Here is a 17,157-nt window from a genome sequence, read left to right on the forward strand (position 1 = left end):
ACGTTACTGTGAAAAAGTAAATTTTTCGTAACAACCATCGTAAGCAATTCAGTTAAAAAGAATTGCAACAGCAAAAATAAAGTAGGTTCTAGGAACATAAATTTCAGTTTAGTAACTGAACTGCAGTTCTATGTTTCCAAGGGTATGAAAGGGAGACAGTTACTGAAAAGGTAGTAAGACAGGCCCATACTGTATCGACCATTTTGCTCGATCAGTACAGTGATCAAGCAGTAAATGGAACTACGAAAAAAATTAGAAAGTGAATCGTGTTTTTTGGAGAAGTGATAAAAACTTTAATGTATGCCAATGTCATTATAAATGACTCAGAGACAGAAAAGGAGTTGGGCGGCTTGAAAGGAGGCCATAAGGTGAACATCAAACAAGGGTAATGCAGTGTTATCGAACTACGAAGTGAGACGCTAAAAATAAGGGACAACGTTTCGTATTTGGGTAGCAGAGTAACTGACGACGGTAGAATTAGACATGGTCTAACATTAGGACTAATAATGGCAAGGAAAGATACCCGAGAAAGAAAATGCTGATATCAAATATAAATTTATGTCTTAGGATTGCTCCTCACAAAGTACTCGTTTGAGTGTTGCATTATAAGGAAGTGACTTGTGGAACACACATAGTACAGTCCAGAATAGAGTGATAGTTCTCGAAACGAAGTGCCGCAGTAGAAGCTGAAAATCGGCTGGGTAGATCGACCAGCTAATGAAGAAGCATTGAGTCGAGTTGGGGACAAAAGATGTTGATTTCATAACTTTAAATAAACGAACGGTTCGGTTGACAGGACACTACCAAAAGCATCAACGAAATTTAATTTAATTTGGTATCGAAGGGGAGTGTGTGGGAAGAGGGTAGTGAGGGAACGCATGACACAGACGACTACAGAGTGCTACATCACATAATTATTTCGCTTGATGACCCCAACAACAACAATAAATTATACTAACAACTAGTCCATGTCCTTTATCATCTTATAATTTAATTATGTGAAACACAGTGACGGAAGACGTATAACTGCAGCTGATAACACGATACGATACGAGAGCAATAAGTTACCTACTACGACGTTCAATTTCTTACATGAAAATTCTACGTTAAGGTACAGACTGCATTACTTCCACATCATTTCACAATTCATAAGCGGAGATTTCGGGAAGTTCTTGATCAAATACCCTGAAAATACGTGACTTACATATTCAACATAATCTGTACGCGAAACTCTAAAAATGCAGCCTTGCTGTGGAAGAATTCAGAATCCAGTAAATTAGAAGTGAATTTCATGTGATGAGGGAAGGACACAACCACGACCAGAAGACGACTCGCGGCGGAGTCGAACTTTGCGCGTTCTCTCTTTGGGAACTTTTTTCCTGCTCTGGTATGAATATTTCATGAGTCCTTCATCAATTGGTGGAAGGCAGCAAAAGGTCGGCTCCGGCGTTGGGGCTGCGTGGCTGCCGCTGTTTCACATCACCGGCACGCGCTCTCCCTGCTGGTGTACATTAGATTGACCGCAACTGGGTCTCAGCCTGCAGGAGAAGAGCGGGGACAGCCGTAGAGAGCGAGGGAAACGTAGTAACGCGCCGAGCAGCACACAGTTTGTATGCGCGGAAAACGTCTTTACCAGTAAAACGAAAATAGTTCCAATTTCATTTTCAAATGTTAAGTGCTTCAAGACCTTTTACAGCTCCAGCTTAAGAAGACAATTAATGACATACCTCCTGAAACAACAACAATAATGACTACCATTGACCCACTACGCAACCGCAACTCCAATGCGTCCTTCTTTCCCTAGAAATCTTCCTCATTTCCCAGTAGTCCTGGATGGCGCATTCTCCTTATCATCCTTTCCTCAGAACTCGCTATACCAGAAAACATCTATTTTGTGCACGTAAATTCTTTTTATACCTACCACTATCTTTATTGTCTTCATTGTCATTATTTCTTTTTCTTCTGTAGTGATCAATCCAAGGATTGGTTTGCAACAGTTACAATGGCAGCTTGTCTCCATTCTGTGCGTCTTTCAGCTCTTCTCCACATTTCTTTATAGGTGTTACATCCCACATCTTTCACGATTTGATCCGTGTACCTCAGTCGTGGTCTTCGTCTTGGTCTTTTGCCCTCGACATATCCCTCTATGATTGTGTTCAGGAGTCCTTTATGTCTTAATAGATGGCCTGTAAATTGCACTCTTCTTTTAACAATGAAACTCCAGAAGCTTCTCTTCTCACCTGCTCTTTCCAAAACCACTTCTTTTCTGACCTTGTCGATACATTTTATTGTGAGCATGCGTCTATAGCACCACATTTCAAAAGAATTTAGCTTCTGGTCTTCCTCTGTCCCGAGAGTCCATGTTTCACACCCATAGCATGCCACACTCCACAAATATGATTTAAAAACTCGTTTCCTGATTTCAAGGCTGATGCTCTTAGATGTTAAGATGTTTTTCTTCTTCTTAAAGGCAGCCTTTGCTTGAGCAACTCTACTTCTCACTTCTGCCTTGATCCTTCCATCCCTGGTAATATTACTGCCCAGATAAGTAAATTTATCAACTTGTTTAAGCAGTTCATTACCTACATGAACTTGGACTTTCACTTGATCTATTTTGTCGCATGCCATTATTTTCGTTTTTGCTTTATTAATTCTCATATTAAATTCTTCCCCCATCACTTTATCCATTCTATTCAGTAGGGCTCCAAGATCTTCTTCACTTTTATTATTATTATTATTACACGGAAGACCCAAACAATCTGGTACACCTGCCTAATATCGTGTAGAGCCCTCGCTAGCACGCAGAAGTGCCGCAGCATGACGTGGCATGGACTCGACTAATGACTGAACTAGAGCTGCAGAGAACTGACACCATGAATCCTGCAGCGCTCTCTTAAATCCGGAAGAGTACGAGAGGGTGGAGATCTCTTCTGAACAGCATGTTGCAAGGCATCCCAGATATGCCCAATAAAGTTCATGTCTGGGGAGTTTGGTGACCAGCGGATTTGTTTCAAACTCAGAAGAGTGTTCCTGGAGCCACTCTATAGCAATTCTGGACGTGTGGGGTGTCGCATTGTCTTGCTGGAATTGCCCAAGTCCGTCGGAATGCACAATGGACAAAAATGCATGCAGATCATCGGGTAGGATGCTTACGTTACCTGTTAGAGTAGTATCTATACGTATTAGTAGTCCCATATCACTCCAACTGCACACGCCCCACACCACTGCGGAGCCTCTACCAGCTTGAACGGTCATGCAGGCACCATGGATTTATGAGACTGTCTCCATACCCGTACATGTCCTTCCGTTCGATACAATTTGAAACGAGACACGGCCAGGTGAGGCGTAAAGCTTTGTGTTGTGCTGTCATCAAGGGTACACGAGTGGGCCATCGGCTCCGAATACCCATATCGATTATGTTTCGTTCAATGGCTCGCACGCTGACACTTGTTGATGGCCCAGTACTGAAATCTACAACAATTTGCGGAATGGTTGCACTTCTGTCACGCTGAACGATTCTCTCAAACCGTCGTTGGTCCAGTTCTTGCACCATCTTTTTCCGGCCGCAGCGATGTCGGAGATTATATACCTTATATAGGAGTTGGCGACCGCAGTGATGTATTCTGCCTGTTTACACATCTCTCAATTTGAATACGCATGCCTGTACCAGTTTCATTGGCGCTTCGGTGTAGTTTAATGCCTAAAACTATACAACTCTCATTCACCTTTAACAAACTGATGTTTTATCGGATTCGTGATATTCACAGTTCACTCGTGAAATGGTCGTACGGGAAAATCCCCACTTCATCGCTACCTTGGAAATGCTGTGTCCCATTGCTCTTGCGCCAACTGTGACACCACGTTCAAACTCACTTAGCCCGCACGGAGTGACCAAGATAATGTTACTTATAATCCGTCTGGTTGCAATTTTATTTTTTTTATTCGTATGACCGGTTTCGGTTCATTCGGAACCACCTTCAGATCTGTAACAATAATGATACCAATTTACTACACTCCTGGAAATGGAAAAAAGAACACATTGACACCGGTGTGTCAGAACCACCATACTTGCTCCGGACACTGCGAGAGGGCTGTACAAGCAATGATCACACGCACGGCACAGCGGACACACCAGGAACCGCGGTGTTGGCCGTCGAATGGCGCTAGCTGCGCAGCATTTGTGCACCGCCGCCGTCAGTGTCAGCTAGTTTGCCGTGGCATACGGAGCTCCATCGCAGTCTTTAACACTGGTAGCATGCCGCGACAGCGTGGACGTGAACCGTATGTGCAGTTGACGGACTTTGAGCGAGGGCGTATAGTGGGCATGCGGGAGGCCGGGTGGACGTACCGCCGAATTGCTCAACACGTGGGGCGTGAGGTCTCCACAGTACATCGATGTTGTCGCCAGTGGTCGGCGGAAGGTGCACGTGCCCGTCGACCTGGAACCGGACCGCAGCGACGCACGGATGCACGCCAAGACCGTAGGATCCTACGCAGTGCCGTAGGGGACCGCACCGCCACTTCCCAGCAAATTAGGGACACTGTTGCTCCTGGGGTATCGGCGAGGACCATTCGCAACCGTCTCCATGAACCTGGGCTACGGTCCCGCACACCGTTAGGCCGTCTTCCGCTCGCGCCCCAACATCGTGCAGCCCGCCTCCAGTGGTGTCGCGACAGGCGTGAATGGAGGGACGAATGGAGACGTGTCGTCTTCAGCGATGAGAGTCGCTTCTGCCTTGGTGCCAATGATGGTCGTATGCGTGTTTGGCGCCGTGCAGGTGAGCGCCACAATCAGGACTGCATACGACCGAGGCACACAGGGCCAACACCCGGCATCATGGTGTGGGGAGCGATCTCCTACACTGGCCGTACACCACTGGTGATCGTCGAGGGGACACTGAATAGTGCACGGTACATCCAAACCGTCATCGAACCCATCGTTCTACCATTCCTAGACCGGCAAGGGAACTTGCTGTTCCAACAGGACAATGCACGTCCGCATGTATCCCGTGCCACCCAACGTGTTCTAGAAGGTGTAAGTCAACTACCCTGGCCAGCAAGATCTCCGGATCTGTCCCCCATTGAGCATGTTTGGGACTGGATGAAGCGTCGTCTCACGCGGTCTGCACGTCCAGCACGAACGCTGGTCCAACTGAGGCGCCAGGTGGAAATGGCATGGCAAACCGTTCCACAGGACTACATCCAGCATCTCTACGATCGTCTCCATGGGAGAATAGCAGCCTGCATTGCTGCGAAAGGTGGATATACACTGTACTAGTGCCGACATTGTGCATGCTCTGTTGCCTGTGTCTATGTGCCTGTGGTTCTGTCAGTGTGATCATGTGATGTATCTGACCCCAGGAATGTGTCAATAAAGTTTCCCCTTCCTGGGACAATGAATTCACGGTGTTCTTATTTCAATTTCCAGGAGTGTATTTCACGGAAGCAAATCTTTTTCATCCTATCCAATCCACATCAAATGTACCAGACGTACCTGATATTTCAGTTACAGGAGTAACCCGTCCAAATCGAGCAACTTTCACATGCTGCGTCACATAAAATTGGTTGGCAGAGTGCACGTCATTTATATTAATTATAACACCATTATCGACAGGCGGCGTCTGGTACATTTGTTACATTCCATTTGCACATACTGTATTCAGTAGATTTTGTTCTATTAAAAAATGCTTAATTAAAATACGGAGATGTCAAGGTTAAAATCTGTACTTATCAGAATTGAAAAACAATAGAATTATCATTTTTATGCTATCTAAAAAGCATAGGGCGATTTCTATATCTATGGCGCTGGTGAGGGCTTGTTTTCCTCTACGGTCTGCTTCCGTGGTTCGCGCCATTTCGGTGTTGTGCCGCGGTCCGCTCAGTCGTCTGCTGTCCATCGCCGCGGGCAAGAGGGCCGCGCAGGAGGGCCCCGTCAACGACGCCAGGCGCTGCACGCGTCTTCCGGCTTCCCCGTCACGCACCATCTCTCATCCCTCGGCGTGGATCTCCACACGCAACAGTTGTCATCTTAGTAGGTCGTCATAAATGCTAAAATAGGCGTTATGATTGAACTCGCTTTGCTCGTTGAGGATTAAATCCGGATCTTTATTTTTGTGGGTGTATATTTAAATTTCTTCCAAAATGTTAAGAAACCGTCCCTTATGAGCTCTATGCAGGATGTCTAAATTGTGTTCAATGTTCGTGACTGAGTGCTTTGACGCAGCCATATGCGCCCCAAAAGTTGTTTTGTTTTGAGAGCAGGTGTGGTCCCTGAATCTGGTTTCAAAGTTCCTACCAGTCTGCCCTATATATTATTTTTCAGCAGTCATTACATTTGATCTTATATACACCTGAATCCTGAAATTTATTCCTACTACTACATATTCTAAGCCGGAACTTCAATTTTAACGTGTTATTTGTTCGGAACCCTATTTTAACGTCGGATTTACGAAAACATCTCCGTATTTTAATTAAGTATTTTTTAATTAAAAAAATCTACTGAATATAGTATGTGCAAATGGAATGTAGCAAATGTACCAGACGCCACCTGTCGGTAATAGTATTTGTATGGAGTGTAGCCATGTATGGAAGTGAATCATGGACGATAAATACTTTGGACAAGAAGAGAATAGATGCCTTTGAAATGTGGTGCTACAGAAGAATGCTGAAGATTAGATGGGTAGCTCACATAACTAATGAGGAAGTATTGACTAGGATTGGGGAGAAGAGAAGTTTGTGGCACAACTTGACTAGAAGAAAGGATCGGTTGGTAGGACATGTGTTGAGGCATCAAGGGATCACCAATTTAATATTGGAGGGCATCGTGGAGGGTAAAAATCGTAGAGGGAGACCAAGAGATGAATACACTAAGCAGATACAGAAGGATGTAGGTTGCAGTAGGTACTTGGAGATGAAGAAGTTTGCACAGGATAGAGTAGCATGGAGAGCTGCATCAAACCAGTCTCAGGACTGAAGACCACAACAACAACAATAATTAATATAAATGACGTGCACTCTGCCAACCAATTTTATGTGACGAAGCACGTGAAATTTGCTGGATTTGGACGGGTTACTCCTGTAACTGAAATATCAGGTACGTTCTGATACATTTGATGTTGATTAGATAGGATGAAAAAGATTTGCTTCCGCGAAATAGTAAATTGGTATCGCTATTGTTACATGTCTGAAGATAGTTCTGAATGAACCGAAACCAGTCATATATATAAAAAATTTGCAATCAAGACGGATTATAAGTAACATTATAAAATCACTGGTTGCTGTTATCCCATCAGCCATTATGTTTGTTTTTGCAAAGAGTGACCAAGAGGTTAGAGGCGCCATGTCACGGATTGCGCGGCCCGTCCCCCTGGAGGTTCGAGTCCACTCTCGGGCATGGGTGTGTGTGTTCTTCTCAGCATAAGTTAGTTTAAATTAGTTTAAGTAGTGTGCAAGTCTAGGGACCGATGACCTCAGCAGTTGGGTCCCTTAGGAATTCACACACATTTGAACGGGGAACTCTCTTAAAGCTTGATAACCTGCCTTTGTAGCAGCAGTTCCGATCTAACAACTGCGCCCGACACTAGTTGTCTTACACTGCTGGACATTAAAATTGCTACACCACGAAGATGACGTGCTACAGACGGGAAATTTAACCGACAGAAGAAGATGGTGTGATATGCAAATGATTAGCTTTTCAGAGCAGTCACACAAGGTTGCCACCCGGAGTGGCCGAGCGGTTCTAGGCTCTTCAGTCTGGAACCGCGCAACCGCTATGGTCGCAGGTTCGAATCCTGCCTCTGGCATGGATGTGTGTGATGTCTAGGGGACTGAGGACCTCAGCTGTTAAGTCCCATGGTGCTCAGAGCCATTTCAACCATTTGACAGGCATCTTATCCGCATGGCTGCAACGGATCGTGCAGCCACGTCTCGATACCTGAGTCAACAGATGGGGACTTTTGGCAGACAAGAACCATCTGCACGAACAGTTCGACGACGTATGCAGCAGCATTGACTATCAACTCGGAGACCATGGCTGCGGATACCCTTGACGCTGCATCACAGACAGGAGCGCCTGCGATGGTGTACTCAACGACGAACCAGGGTGCAAGAATGGCGAAACGTCATTTTTCCGGATGAATCCAGGTTCTGTTGACAGCATCATGATGGTCGCATCTGTGTTTGGCGACATCGCGGTGAACGCACATTGGAAGCGTCTATTCGTCATCGCCGTATTGGCGCATCACCCGGCGTTATGGTATGGGGTGCCATTGGTTACACGTCTCGGTCACCTCTTGTTTGCACTGACGGCACTTTGAACAGTGGACGTTACATTTCAAATGTGTTACGACCCGTCTCTCTACCCTTCATTCGATCCCTGCGAAACCCTACATTTCAGCAGGATAATGCACGACTGCATGTTGCAGGTCCCGTACGGGCCTTTCTGGATACAGAAAATGTTCGACTGCTGCCCTAGTCAGCACATTCTACAGATCTCTCACCAACTGAAATCGTCTGGTCAATGGTGGCCGAGCAACTGTCTCGTCACAATACGGCAGTCACTTCTCTTGATGAACTGTGGTATCGTGTTGAAGCTGCATGGGCAGCTGTACCTGTACACCCCATCCAAGCTCTGTTTGACTCAATGCCCAGGCGTATCAAGGATGTTAGTACCGCCGTAGGTGGTTGTTGTGGGTACTGATTTCTCAGGATCTGTGCACCCAAATTGCGTGAAAATGTTCTAGTATATTTTTCCAATGAATGCCCATTTATCATCTGCATTTCTTCTTGGTGTAGCAATTTTAATGGCCAGTAGTGTATATACGTTTTGCCGGCCGCAGCGCCGTATTCTGCCGGTTTATTGCTCTGACGTATTTCAATACGCATGCCTGTACTAGTTTCTTTGGCGCTTCAGTGTAATATCCCGTTAGAATCAACGCTTTCTGCGATGCATACAGACAACGTAAAACATTAAAGAGGAAGGAAGATTCATTTCTCAAATGGTGTTGGCGTTGTAGACCGGTCGGTAGTTCAGGGTGAGGGAAGTCGAGAGATGCAGCTACGATTATATCTTGACACTTTCCATACGGTTTTCTGGAACTATTGAACGTCCCGATAGGATTGACCGGAACAAAACGCCTCACACTAAAACAAGTAAATTGTTGCGCCACGCCGCTCGGTTCGCCACACGGGGACCAAATACGAGACTTCTGCGTATGCAGTCCAATGAAATGGTACGTAGTAGTAGTGCGGGCAGCAGCTGCGCGCGGCGCTGGGGCTCACCTGTAGATGACGACGGATGCGATGGCCAGCACGACGACCACGGAGCTGAGGACGATACTCAGCACCGCGTAGTCCGGGAACGCTGAAACACAGTGGAATGACGTCACTACCTGAGACTCGGTCCACGTTGACAAACGTGTTTATACCGCACATTGTTTCTCAAGAACCAGTTCCAAGTAACGTGTTCTACAGCAACTAAGAGCTTCATGTGTATCTACACCTGCCTCACCTCTACGCCTCCATCTAAATCTACACTCTGAAAAACCACTGACAAGTGCATGGTGGAGTGTACTTCCCAACGTATAACTTCTTAGGTTTTATAAGAACGTAGGCTTCCGCGGCCGGTGTCATAGTGATTAAAATTCTTCTGGGTATTTCTAAATGGCTCAAATGGCTCTGAGCACTATGCGACTTAACTTCTGAGGTCATCAGTCGCCTAGAACTTAGAACTAATTAAACCTAACTGACCTAAGGACATCACACACATTCATGCCCGAGGCAGGATTCGAACCTGCGAGCGTAGCGGTCACTCAGTTCTAGACTGCAGCGCCTAGAACCGCTCGGCCACTCCGGCCGGCGCGTTATTTCTAAAAACTAACACCAATAATCAACTAAAACCGACGTTTCGGCCGAATTGCAACGGCCCTGCCTCAGCGCACGACTGGTTTTGCATGGGGATAGGTGCTTCTATTTATTACAGACTATCGATGCCGACGTCACTGTTGTAAAACTTTAAATTGGCCCTCTAATATGATTGGCTAGTCATGACGTAAGGGGAGATGGAAGTAAAGAGGCTATTCGTGGATGTCCATGTCGTCAACGAGTGGTAGCTGTCCGCCAATCAGCGATCGGCTTTTGGTCGGCAAGTTTCTCTCCTGGTGTGCGCGGGAGTGGACTGACAGTTGCTCTACAGCTGTTTGTGCAGATACGCCCGTGTCCTGTGTAGCTTCTGCCCCGCGACCGGTCGCGGCCCGTTGGACTGGGATGGCCGGCAGCCAGGACGCCGGGAGTTTGTAGCCATCTTCTCTGTTGATGTTGTCACGCTGCTTAATATTTTCGATCGCCTCCCGTATTTTGCGTTCTCGCATCCACGATTCTTTCGCCAGTACTCGGGCTCCCTGGAACCTGATAGGTTGTCCACAGTCACGGTGGTGTTCCACTATCGCCGATTTATTTTGTTGTTATAATCGTACATAGCGTTCGTGTTCTGCTACTCGTAAGCTGACACGTCTCCCTGTTTCTCCTATGTAGGCAGCTCCGCACTCATACCGTAGTTCGTAAACACCTGCAGGGTTAAGATTGTTGACTGCATCCTTGGTGGAACCTATCATTTCGTCGGTTTGAGACCTCGTCGGCGTTTTCTTCCCCGTGCATTCGCATGTGGTACAGTGGAAGAATGCCCGCTTCGAAGCCCCAGTGCGTCCCATAATTCTTCTAACTTCATCACCGTGGCCCGAAAACCAGGTTTTCCTGGGAGCTGAAATTTTGCGCCGCTTAGTACGTGATGCGCCCGGCGTGGTGCATCGATCATCAACAGAGGTAAAATACAGCGCGCAGCGGAATTAATGAATCACTTTTCCGTACCTCGTAATTGCCTCCCATTGTAATTTGCAATTTGGCTAAAAAGTATCTACAAGCCTCCTCTGTAATGGAGCAAAAACGTGGTGCCCTGCGACGTCACCCTCTGGCTCAGCGACGCTTCAAATAGCGAGGTGTCGACACACGCGGAAAGAAAGCCAAAGTTCGGTAGTTTATGTGAGGTGTAAGGTGGGTTAATGACGTCACATGGCACCAAATTTCACTTCAATTCTGTCCAGCGGCACCGTGGCCGCGTCACACCATGACAAGGTTGTCACAGCCTCTCTCACCCACATTTCACTCTTCCACCCATCGATTAAAGCACACGGTTTTCGTACGAGTGACAGAGGGAAACGTTTCAAGCACGTCATCGCTCATAGCGGACACGAAAGGGCTTCAGGGGGCGGCATAAAGGGCATCAGTGGAATCCCCCTTTCTCCGGGACATTGATTCCCACACATTTCGAGGTTAAAAACGACAGTTCGCAGTGCGATGACCAACAGGGAAATGTTCTCGACAACCTTCGTCATTTCTGATACCATCGGAAGTTTCAAGGGCACTGTGGGGCAGCATCCCCATTCAATATGATCGCACCTCTCCATAGCGCAGCGCAGCTGCAATATTTGCTCTCTTGTACCAGATGGAAACACTAGAATCCGTTAAACCACGCAATGAAATCTGAACGTGATCCAAAGCAGCAAAAGGTATTTATACTTCTTCAACCCTACTTTTTTCCTCCATTCTCAGGCGTGATCACGCGGTAGTGCAACATAAAAACGAGCGTGAGTAAAGCAGCAGAGGTTCCTTCTAAACCCTCACCAGTTCCGCAAAATCCTCGGTGCCAGGTCCCCGCAATTTGGTGACTTTACCGGATTGAATCATCTACGAATGGATTCTTCTGAATGTGGCGTCCCTGAAGAAACTTGTAGACACTCTATCGACGCTCATCTGCATTGGAGGTGGTGTTATTCGTTATGAGCATGATGTCTGCCTCCGAGGACGAATATTTTGTCTCGTGAGCTTCTGATAATCCAACCTGGCAAACAGTATACACTACATGAAGCTCTTAGATTGTTTGTGATTACTATGTACAGCTCTCTCTGCATAAACATCAACATTCACGTGTTTAGAGTAAGAAAGAAGTTACGCCTACGAATATGAACATTCAATAAGCGTCTCGGTGCGAGATTGACTGTCGCCAGATCTTAACTGACGCATCTGCCGAAACTCTGTTTCACATTTTACTCACGTAACATCTCTGGGACGTGGGGTCTAAAGTGGGTGAAATTCACCTTCCGCACACAACGCTCAATTTTCGTAAAAAGAGATCTGCACCATTCTGCGAGGCAGGCAAATTTACGACCGGACTGCGGAAATTAAAATGCAAATTGCCATTTGAGTGTTCCCGGTACTGTCTCGTAGTTCTTTTTCCTTTGTTATTTCGTTTTCATTGCGCACAGCCTTGCTCAGAATATGGTAAGCACTTTCCATTTCGCTTTTATCTCTAGATGAATGCTGGTTTTCCCTTTTCTCATCTCGTGTAGTTTTCTTGCGCCTACTCCGCGTAGTTATTAAACATGTAATTTTAGAGTATTTTTCTACGCTAAAAATGATTCTTTACCAAAGAAATAGTTTATGACATTAAACACTGGAAAAAGTCAAAATGTGCGGTTTTTGTCTTTTTGCCAGGTTTTGAAAATTTATTTTTTCCCTTTTCTCATCTCGGGTAGTTTCCTTGCGCCTACTCCGCGTAATTACTAAACATGTAATTTTAGAGTATTTTTCTACGCTAAAAATGATTCTTTACCAAAGAAATAGTTTATGACTTATTAAACAATGGAAAAAGTCAAAATTTGCTGTTTTTGTCTTTTTGCCAGGTTTCGAAAATTCATTTCGAATATCATGTCTATTAAATATACGACGATAAGTGTCTCATCCGTTTTGGGATTAGAAGGTCTTTTGAGATTAAAAGCAAACATTTCATACCATTGGGACACATAGTCAAAGCACCAGCGCATTAAAGATGTATTAAAAACGATTCCTTTTAGTACAATTTGTCAGAATAGTACACGTTACCACGCGTTTATTTTGGTATCAAAATAAGTTTGGAAATGTAAATCCTTGCAAAAGAGTTGCTCAGCAAATTTCAGTCTCTGTTTTCCCTGGTTATGAAGAAGTGAAAATTTCGCCTTATAAAATAGTGGATGGTATGGAAGAAACAAATGAAAACTAAAAATTCCAACATCGCTGATAGAGCCAAGATCGTATACCCTATGTAATAGCTTACTGTTTTAGAAATTCTGTGATCGGTTTTCTATTTCGAATTGGGAATATAATATTAACCTCTCACCAACATTAGAAACTGTTTGTATTTTACAAGATGTCTTTTTATGGAGCTTTGTACGAAATAGGTTTATGATTACGTAATGATAGTTCTGACAGTTCTCTTTGAAGTGGTCTCAATGATGGAAAAGGAAGTCATTGAAAAAAGTTCTATTTAAAAGCAAACTTCCATACCGACTAAAGAAGATGGGGGTTGAAATCATGACCTACGATTTTGGCGGATAATACTGTAAGCAGCTGAGTCATTCGTCATTCTCGGTCGAACTCGATACCCGGTTATTAGGTATTTGTGTCACCAAAAAAATTTTTATTACTAATCGTAAGATTATTTTTTTTCCTAAACTTTCATTCATTTGTCCATAATTTCACGCTAAGATAGTGCGTCGGCTCATTATTTGTATTGCACTATATGTATACTAATTTTTGCATTGTGCCATTTCACACAAACATGGTGAGAAAAATGATACACCAAGTAGGTGTAGATAAAGAATAGTGAGATTTTTAATTTTCTGTTCTATATAAATGCTTTTCCAGTTTAACTTTATTTTAGTGTCCTTAATGATTCAAATTAGGCTTAGTCTAAAAATAGTGCATATCAATATCAGGTACTTAAACAAACCATTGAGGCCAGTGTTGAACAAGTTCTATCGACACTTGAGAAAATCATTGTTTGCATAAACAAGTGTCACGTAAATAAGTACGTTGATTACTGAATGGATCCAATGTCATTAGGATACGCATCCATATCAAATTCCTCTGCCATTTTTAACTGCATCATACATTAAAATTACTTCTTGTTTTGAATCAGCTTCCATGTCACTTAGTTCATTTTCGTCACAGATTGGTCAATTCCACCTATAATTCAGGTGTAGACGAAGGAAATTTATGTTCTCTGTTATAATTTGCACGTTTTATCTTAGCATGACCTGCTTCTTTTGTTACTTTACGATTTTTGTATTTTCTTTGATCTGCCGCTTGTCTTCTTTATTTTTCATGTGAAACCCATACCCCACCGCCCCTCCTCTTGTATTGGTTACCTATGAAAATTATAGATTGTTATTTTTCACTGCTTGTGTACCTACATCACTTACTATCTCCGCAATCATACAGTTATCCTAATCTCTGTATGCAGAAGTATGTAGACAGTATTTCTACTTCACAATCATCTAAAGACAGCGATTTATTGGCATAACACTTAGAAAATGTAAGAGGTTTACTAAGGAGATTGGTTACACTACGCTTATCCGTCCACTTTTGGAGAATTAATGCGCGTTGTGTGATCCATATCAAATAGGATTGATGAACGACGTCGAAAAACTTCATTGAAGGGCATCTGGTTTTGTATTATCGTGAAACAGGGAAGAGAGTGCGACGGTGTGATACACGAATTGGGGCGGCAGTCATTAAAACAAAGGCGTTTTTCGCTGCGAGAAGGTCCTGCCGCAATCATCAACTTTCTCCTCAGATTGTAAAAATATTTTTTTGGCACCCACCTACATAGAAAGAAATGATCATCGTAATAAATTAAGAGAATCAGAGCTCGCACGGGAAGATTTAAGTGTTCATTTTTGAATCCCATAGAGAACAGCTGCGACGCACTAGCGAGACAGGTTACATCACGTCAGTATCCACCAAACACTCTCCAAGACCTGTGAGCAGCTCTGCGGTAGAGTGGGCGTTATTTCCTCAACATGAGATTGATGACATCATTCATAGCATGACATGTCGTCCTCGGGCCTGTATTGTTGCCAGAGGTAGTCACACCCCATACTTTGCACATCAAACAGTTGTTGAAATGTATGTGCAAATCAATTAAGTTGGAGAAAGCGAAGACCATTTTTATCTATCGTTACGGATGTAGCGGCTGTTTATGTTCTCTATACTTTACATTGCTTTTACTTTACTACCACCTGTTTATACTGCTTCGTGCCAAAATAAACGCAACCTTACAAAATTTCCATTTGTTACTTTAATTTTTGACACCAGTGTAGGTCGCCGTCTGACCATTGCGCAGCCAGCGCGTTCTCCGGGCTCACATAGGACGCGCTTCGCATCGCACCGCTCGGAGTTCACGCACTGCTCAGTTTGAACCCCGGGCTTATGTTGACTGTGCCTAACAGTATTACGATCGAAGTTCACATCGCCAAGCCGACGACGAATACCTCACCACAGCGTCCACGGACTTCAGCCATCCCCATGCTACTGCCTTGCTGGACCTCGTGTCAAATCGTCCTCGACCCACCACATCGCTGGACTCTGTCTCCAATCGGTCCGCGAGCAGCATGCCGGTCACCGCCGATCACGGCCTCACTGACTTCACTAGTGTAAGAACATTCCAAAGCACCATCAGTGATCGGCTTTCTGCCCGAACCAAACAGTGCGACCTCACGTCCAAGAACTTGTGTTATTGGATTCTTTTCATTGTACTTAATAAACATACAGTTGTTCTTGCTACCTTGGCACTTCAGTCTGTAACTTGTTGCTCCCTTCAGTTACGAAAACTACACTTCTCTTATTTCGCAGCCAGCTCAAGAAGCTAAAAGCGGTTTTCGGCATATGACAGCACAAAGATGGTGACATGATTTAGTTTTATGCTTAATTCACTAAACTATTGTATAGATTGAAATACTTAGTCAAGCACTGTTTTTTATGGAGGGGTATAGCTTTTTAACAACATTCGAAACGTTAAGAAACGACAGGTATATTTATATAACGCTTGTTAATACAACACTGAAACTTTTCGCAAAAATACCAGAGAAATGTTGTATTGCCGCGTCAGTTCACGGTAAAATCTCGAGATTTCGACGGTCACCATCATCTTCGCCAGGAGCAACTGACTGTCAAAATCGCCGCTGTGGTGGCCTTGTACAGCACGAAGATGGCTTCTGATTGGTCTATAGTTACGTTATGCTGTCACAAATGATGTCAACGTCTGCCACCGCTCCCGCCGTAGCGTAAACATTGCGACGAATATCTGTGGTTCTTCTCTGCATCGAGAGTTCCCTTTTATGCACCGCTAAGATTATATCTGCCGTCATTGTTGAAGATTTTCTCACAGTTTCTTTTTCCTGAAGCCCCTTTAATTATAGCGCCCCAGTGTGTGCTAAACTTGATAGGAAAGGCGGACCAAATCTATCATTGCTGTGTGAACACTGACAAGTGGGGTTCTCATACGAGGCTCCGTCGGTGTATGAAGCCCTCTGAATGGATATTTGCTTCCACAGAAGCTGTTCACTTAAATATGAGTACGTACATACTTTTAAAATAGTTTTTCTAAGCCTCTTCTGATACGATAGAAGTTGGCAAAACTCTGAATGGATATTTGCTTCCACAGAAGCTGTTCACTTAAATATGAGTACGTACATACTTTTAAAATAGTTTTTCTAAGCCTCTTCTGATACGATAGAAGTTGGCATACAGTTTTATTTACCAAAAATTGTATTTAATCCAGTGACTATGTCTTCTAAAGTAGGGAAGAAGTTGGCATATAGTTTCATTTTAAAATAAAATTGTAGTTTACCCTGTGTCCATTTCGTCTAAAATAGGGCCAACGGGGAATACGTTTCATCTTAGAAGAGTAGACCCTTCTTTATGTTCCAGATAATGCCGAAACAGGTGTAAATGGACTGCTTCTGTGTTGGCGGCGCTGTGTAGCGCTTTGCATTGGATCTCTGACTCCGCTTTCTTTGTAAGAGACTCTGTGGCTGGTTGGAATCGTTGATGAAAGTTAATCGCCAGTACTGTTGGGCAGTTGGAACTTAGTCCCCAGCAGTGATCGAAGTACTGTTGGGCAGTTGGAGGTTAACAGCCAGCAGTGATGGATGTTAGGTGTGAGTAGTTAGCATTGACGGAGGGTAGGGGTCTGAAGTGTTGGCATAGGCTAACTATCTGTACATGTTCGACTTGGAGATTGAATATTATTCATGATTGTACGCCTTTGTACTAGACGTCAATGAC

General features: G+C 44.4%; 1 protein-coding gene across 2 annotated transcripts in view; it reads right to left on the bottom strand.

Annotated features, from left to right (window-relative positions):
* Nucleotides 1-17,157, bottom strand: part of LOC124612952 (atrial natriuretic peptide receptor 1-like) — a 1,199,832-nt gene that overhangs the window by 450,580 nt on the left and 732,095 nt on the right. For both annotated transcript variants that reach the window (XM_047141468.1, XM_047141467.1), the window contains one exon: nt 9,280-9,361. In XM_047141468.1, coding sequence (XP_046997424.1) covers nt 9,280-9,361 — 82 coding nt within the window. The remainder of the gene's footprint in view (nt 1-9,279; nt 9,362-17,157) is intronic.

This window comes from Schistocerca americana, chromosome 4 (assembly GCF_021461395.2).
Source record: "Schistocerca americana isolate TAMUIC-IGC-003095 chromosome 4, iqSchAmer2.1, whole genome shotgun sequence".
In the NCBI taxonomy this organism is placed as follows: Eukaryota; Metazoa; Arthropoda; class Insecta; order Orthoptera; family Acrididae; genus Schistocerca; species Schistocerca americana.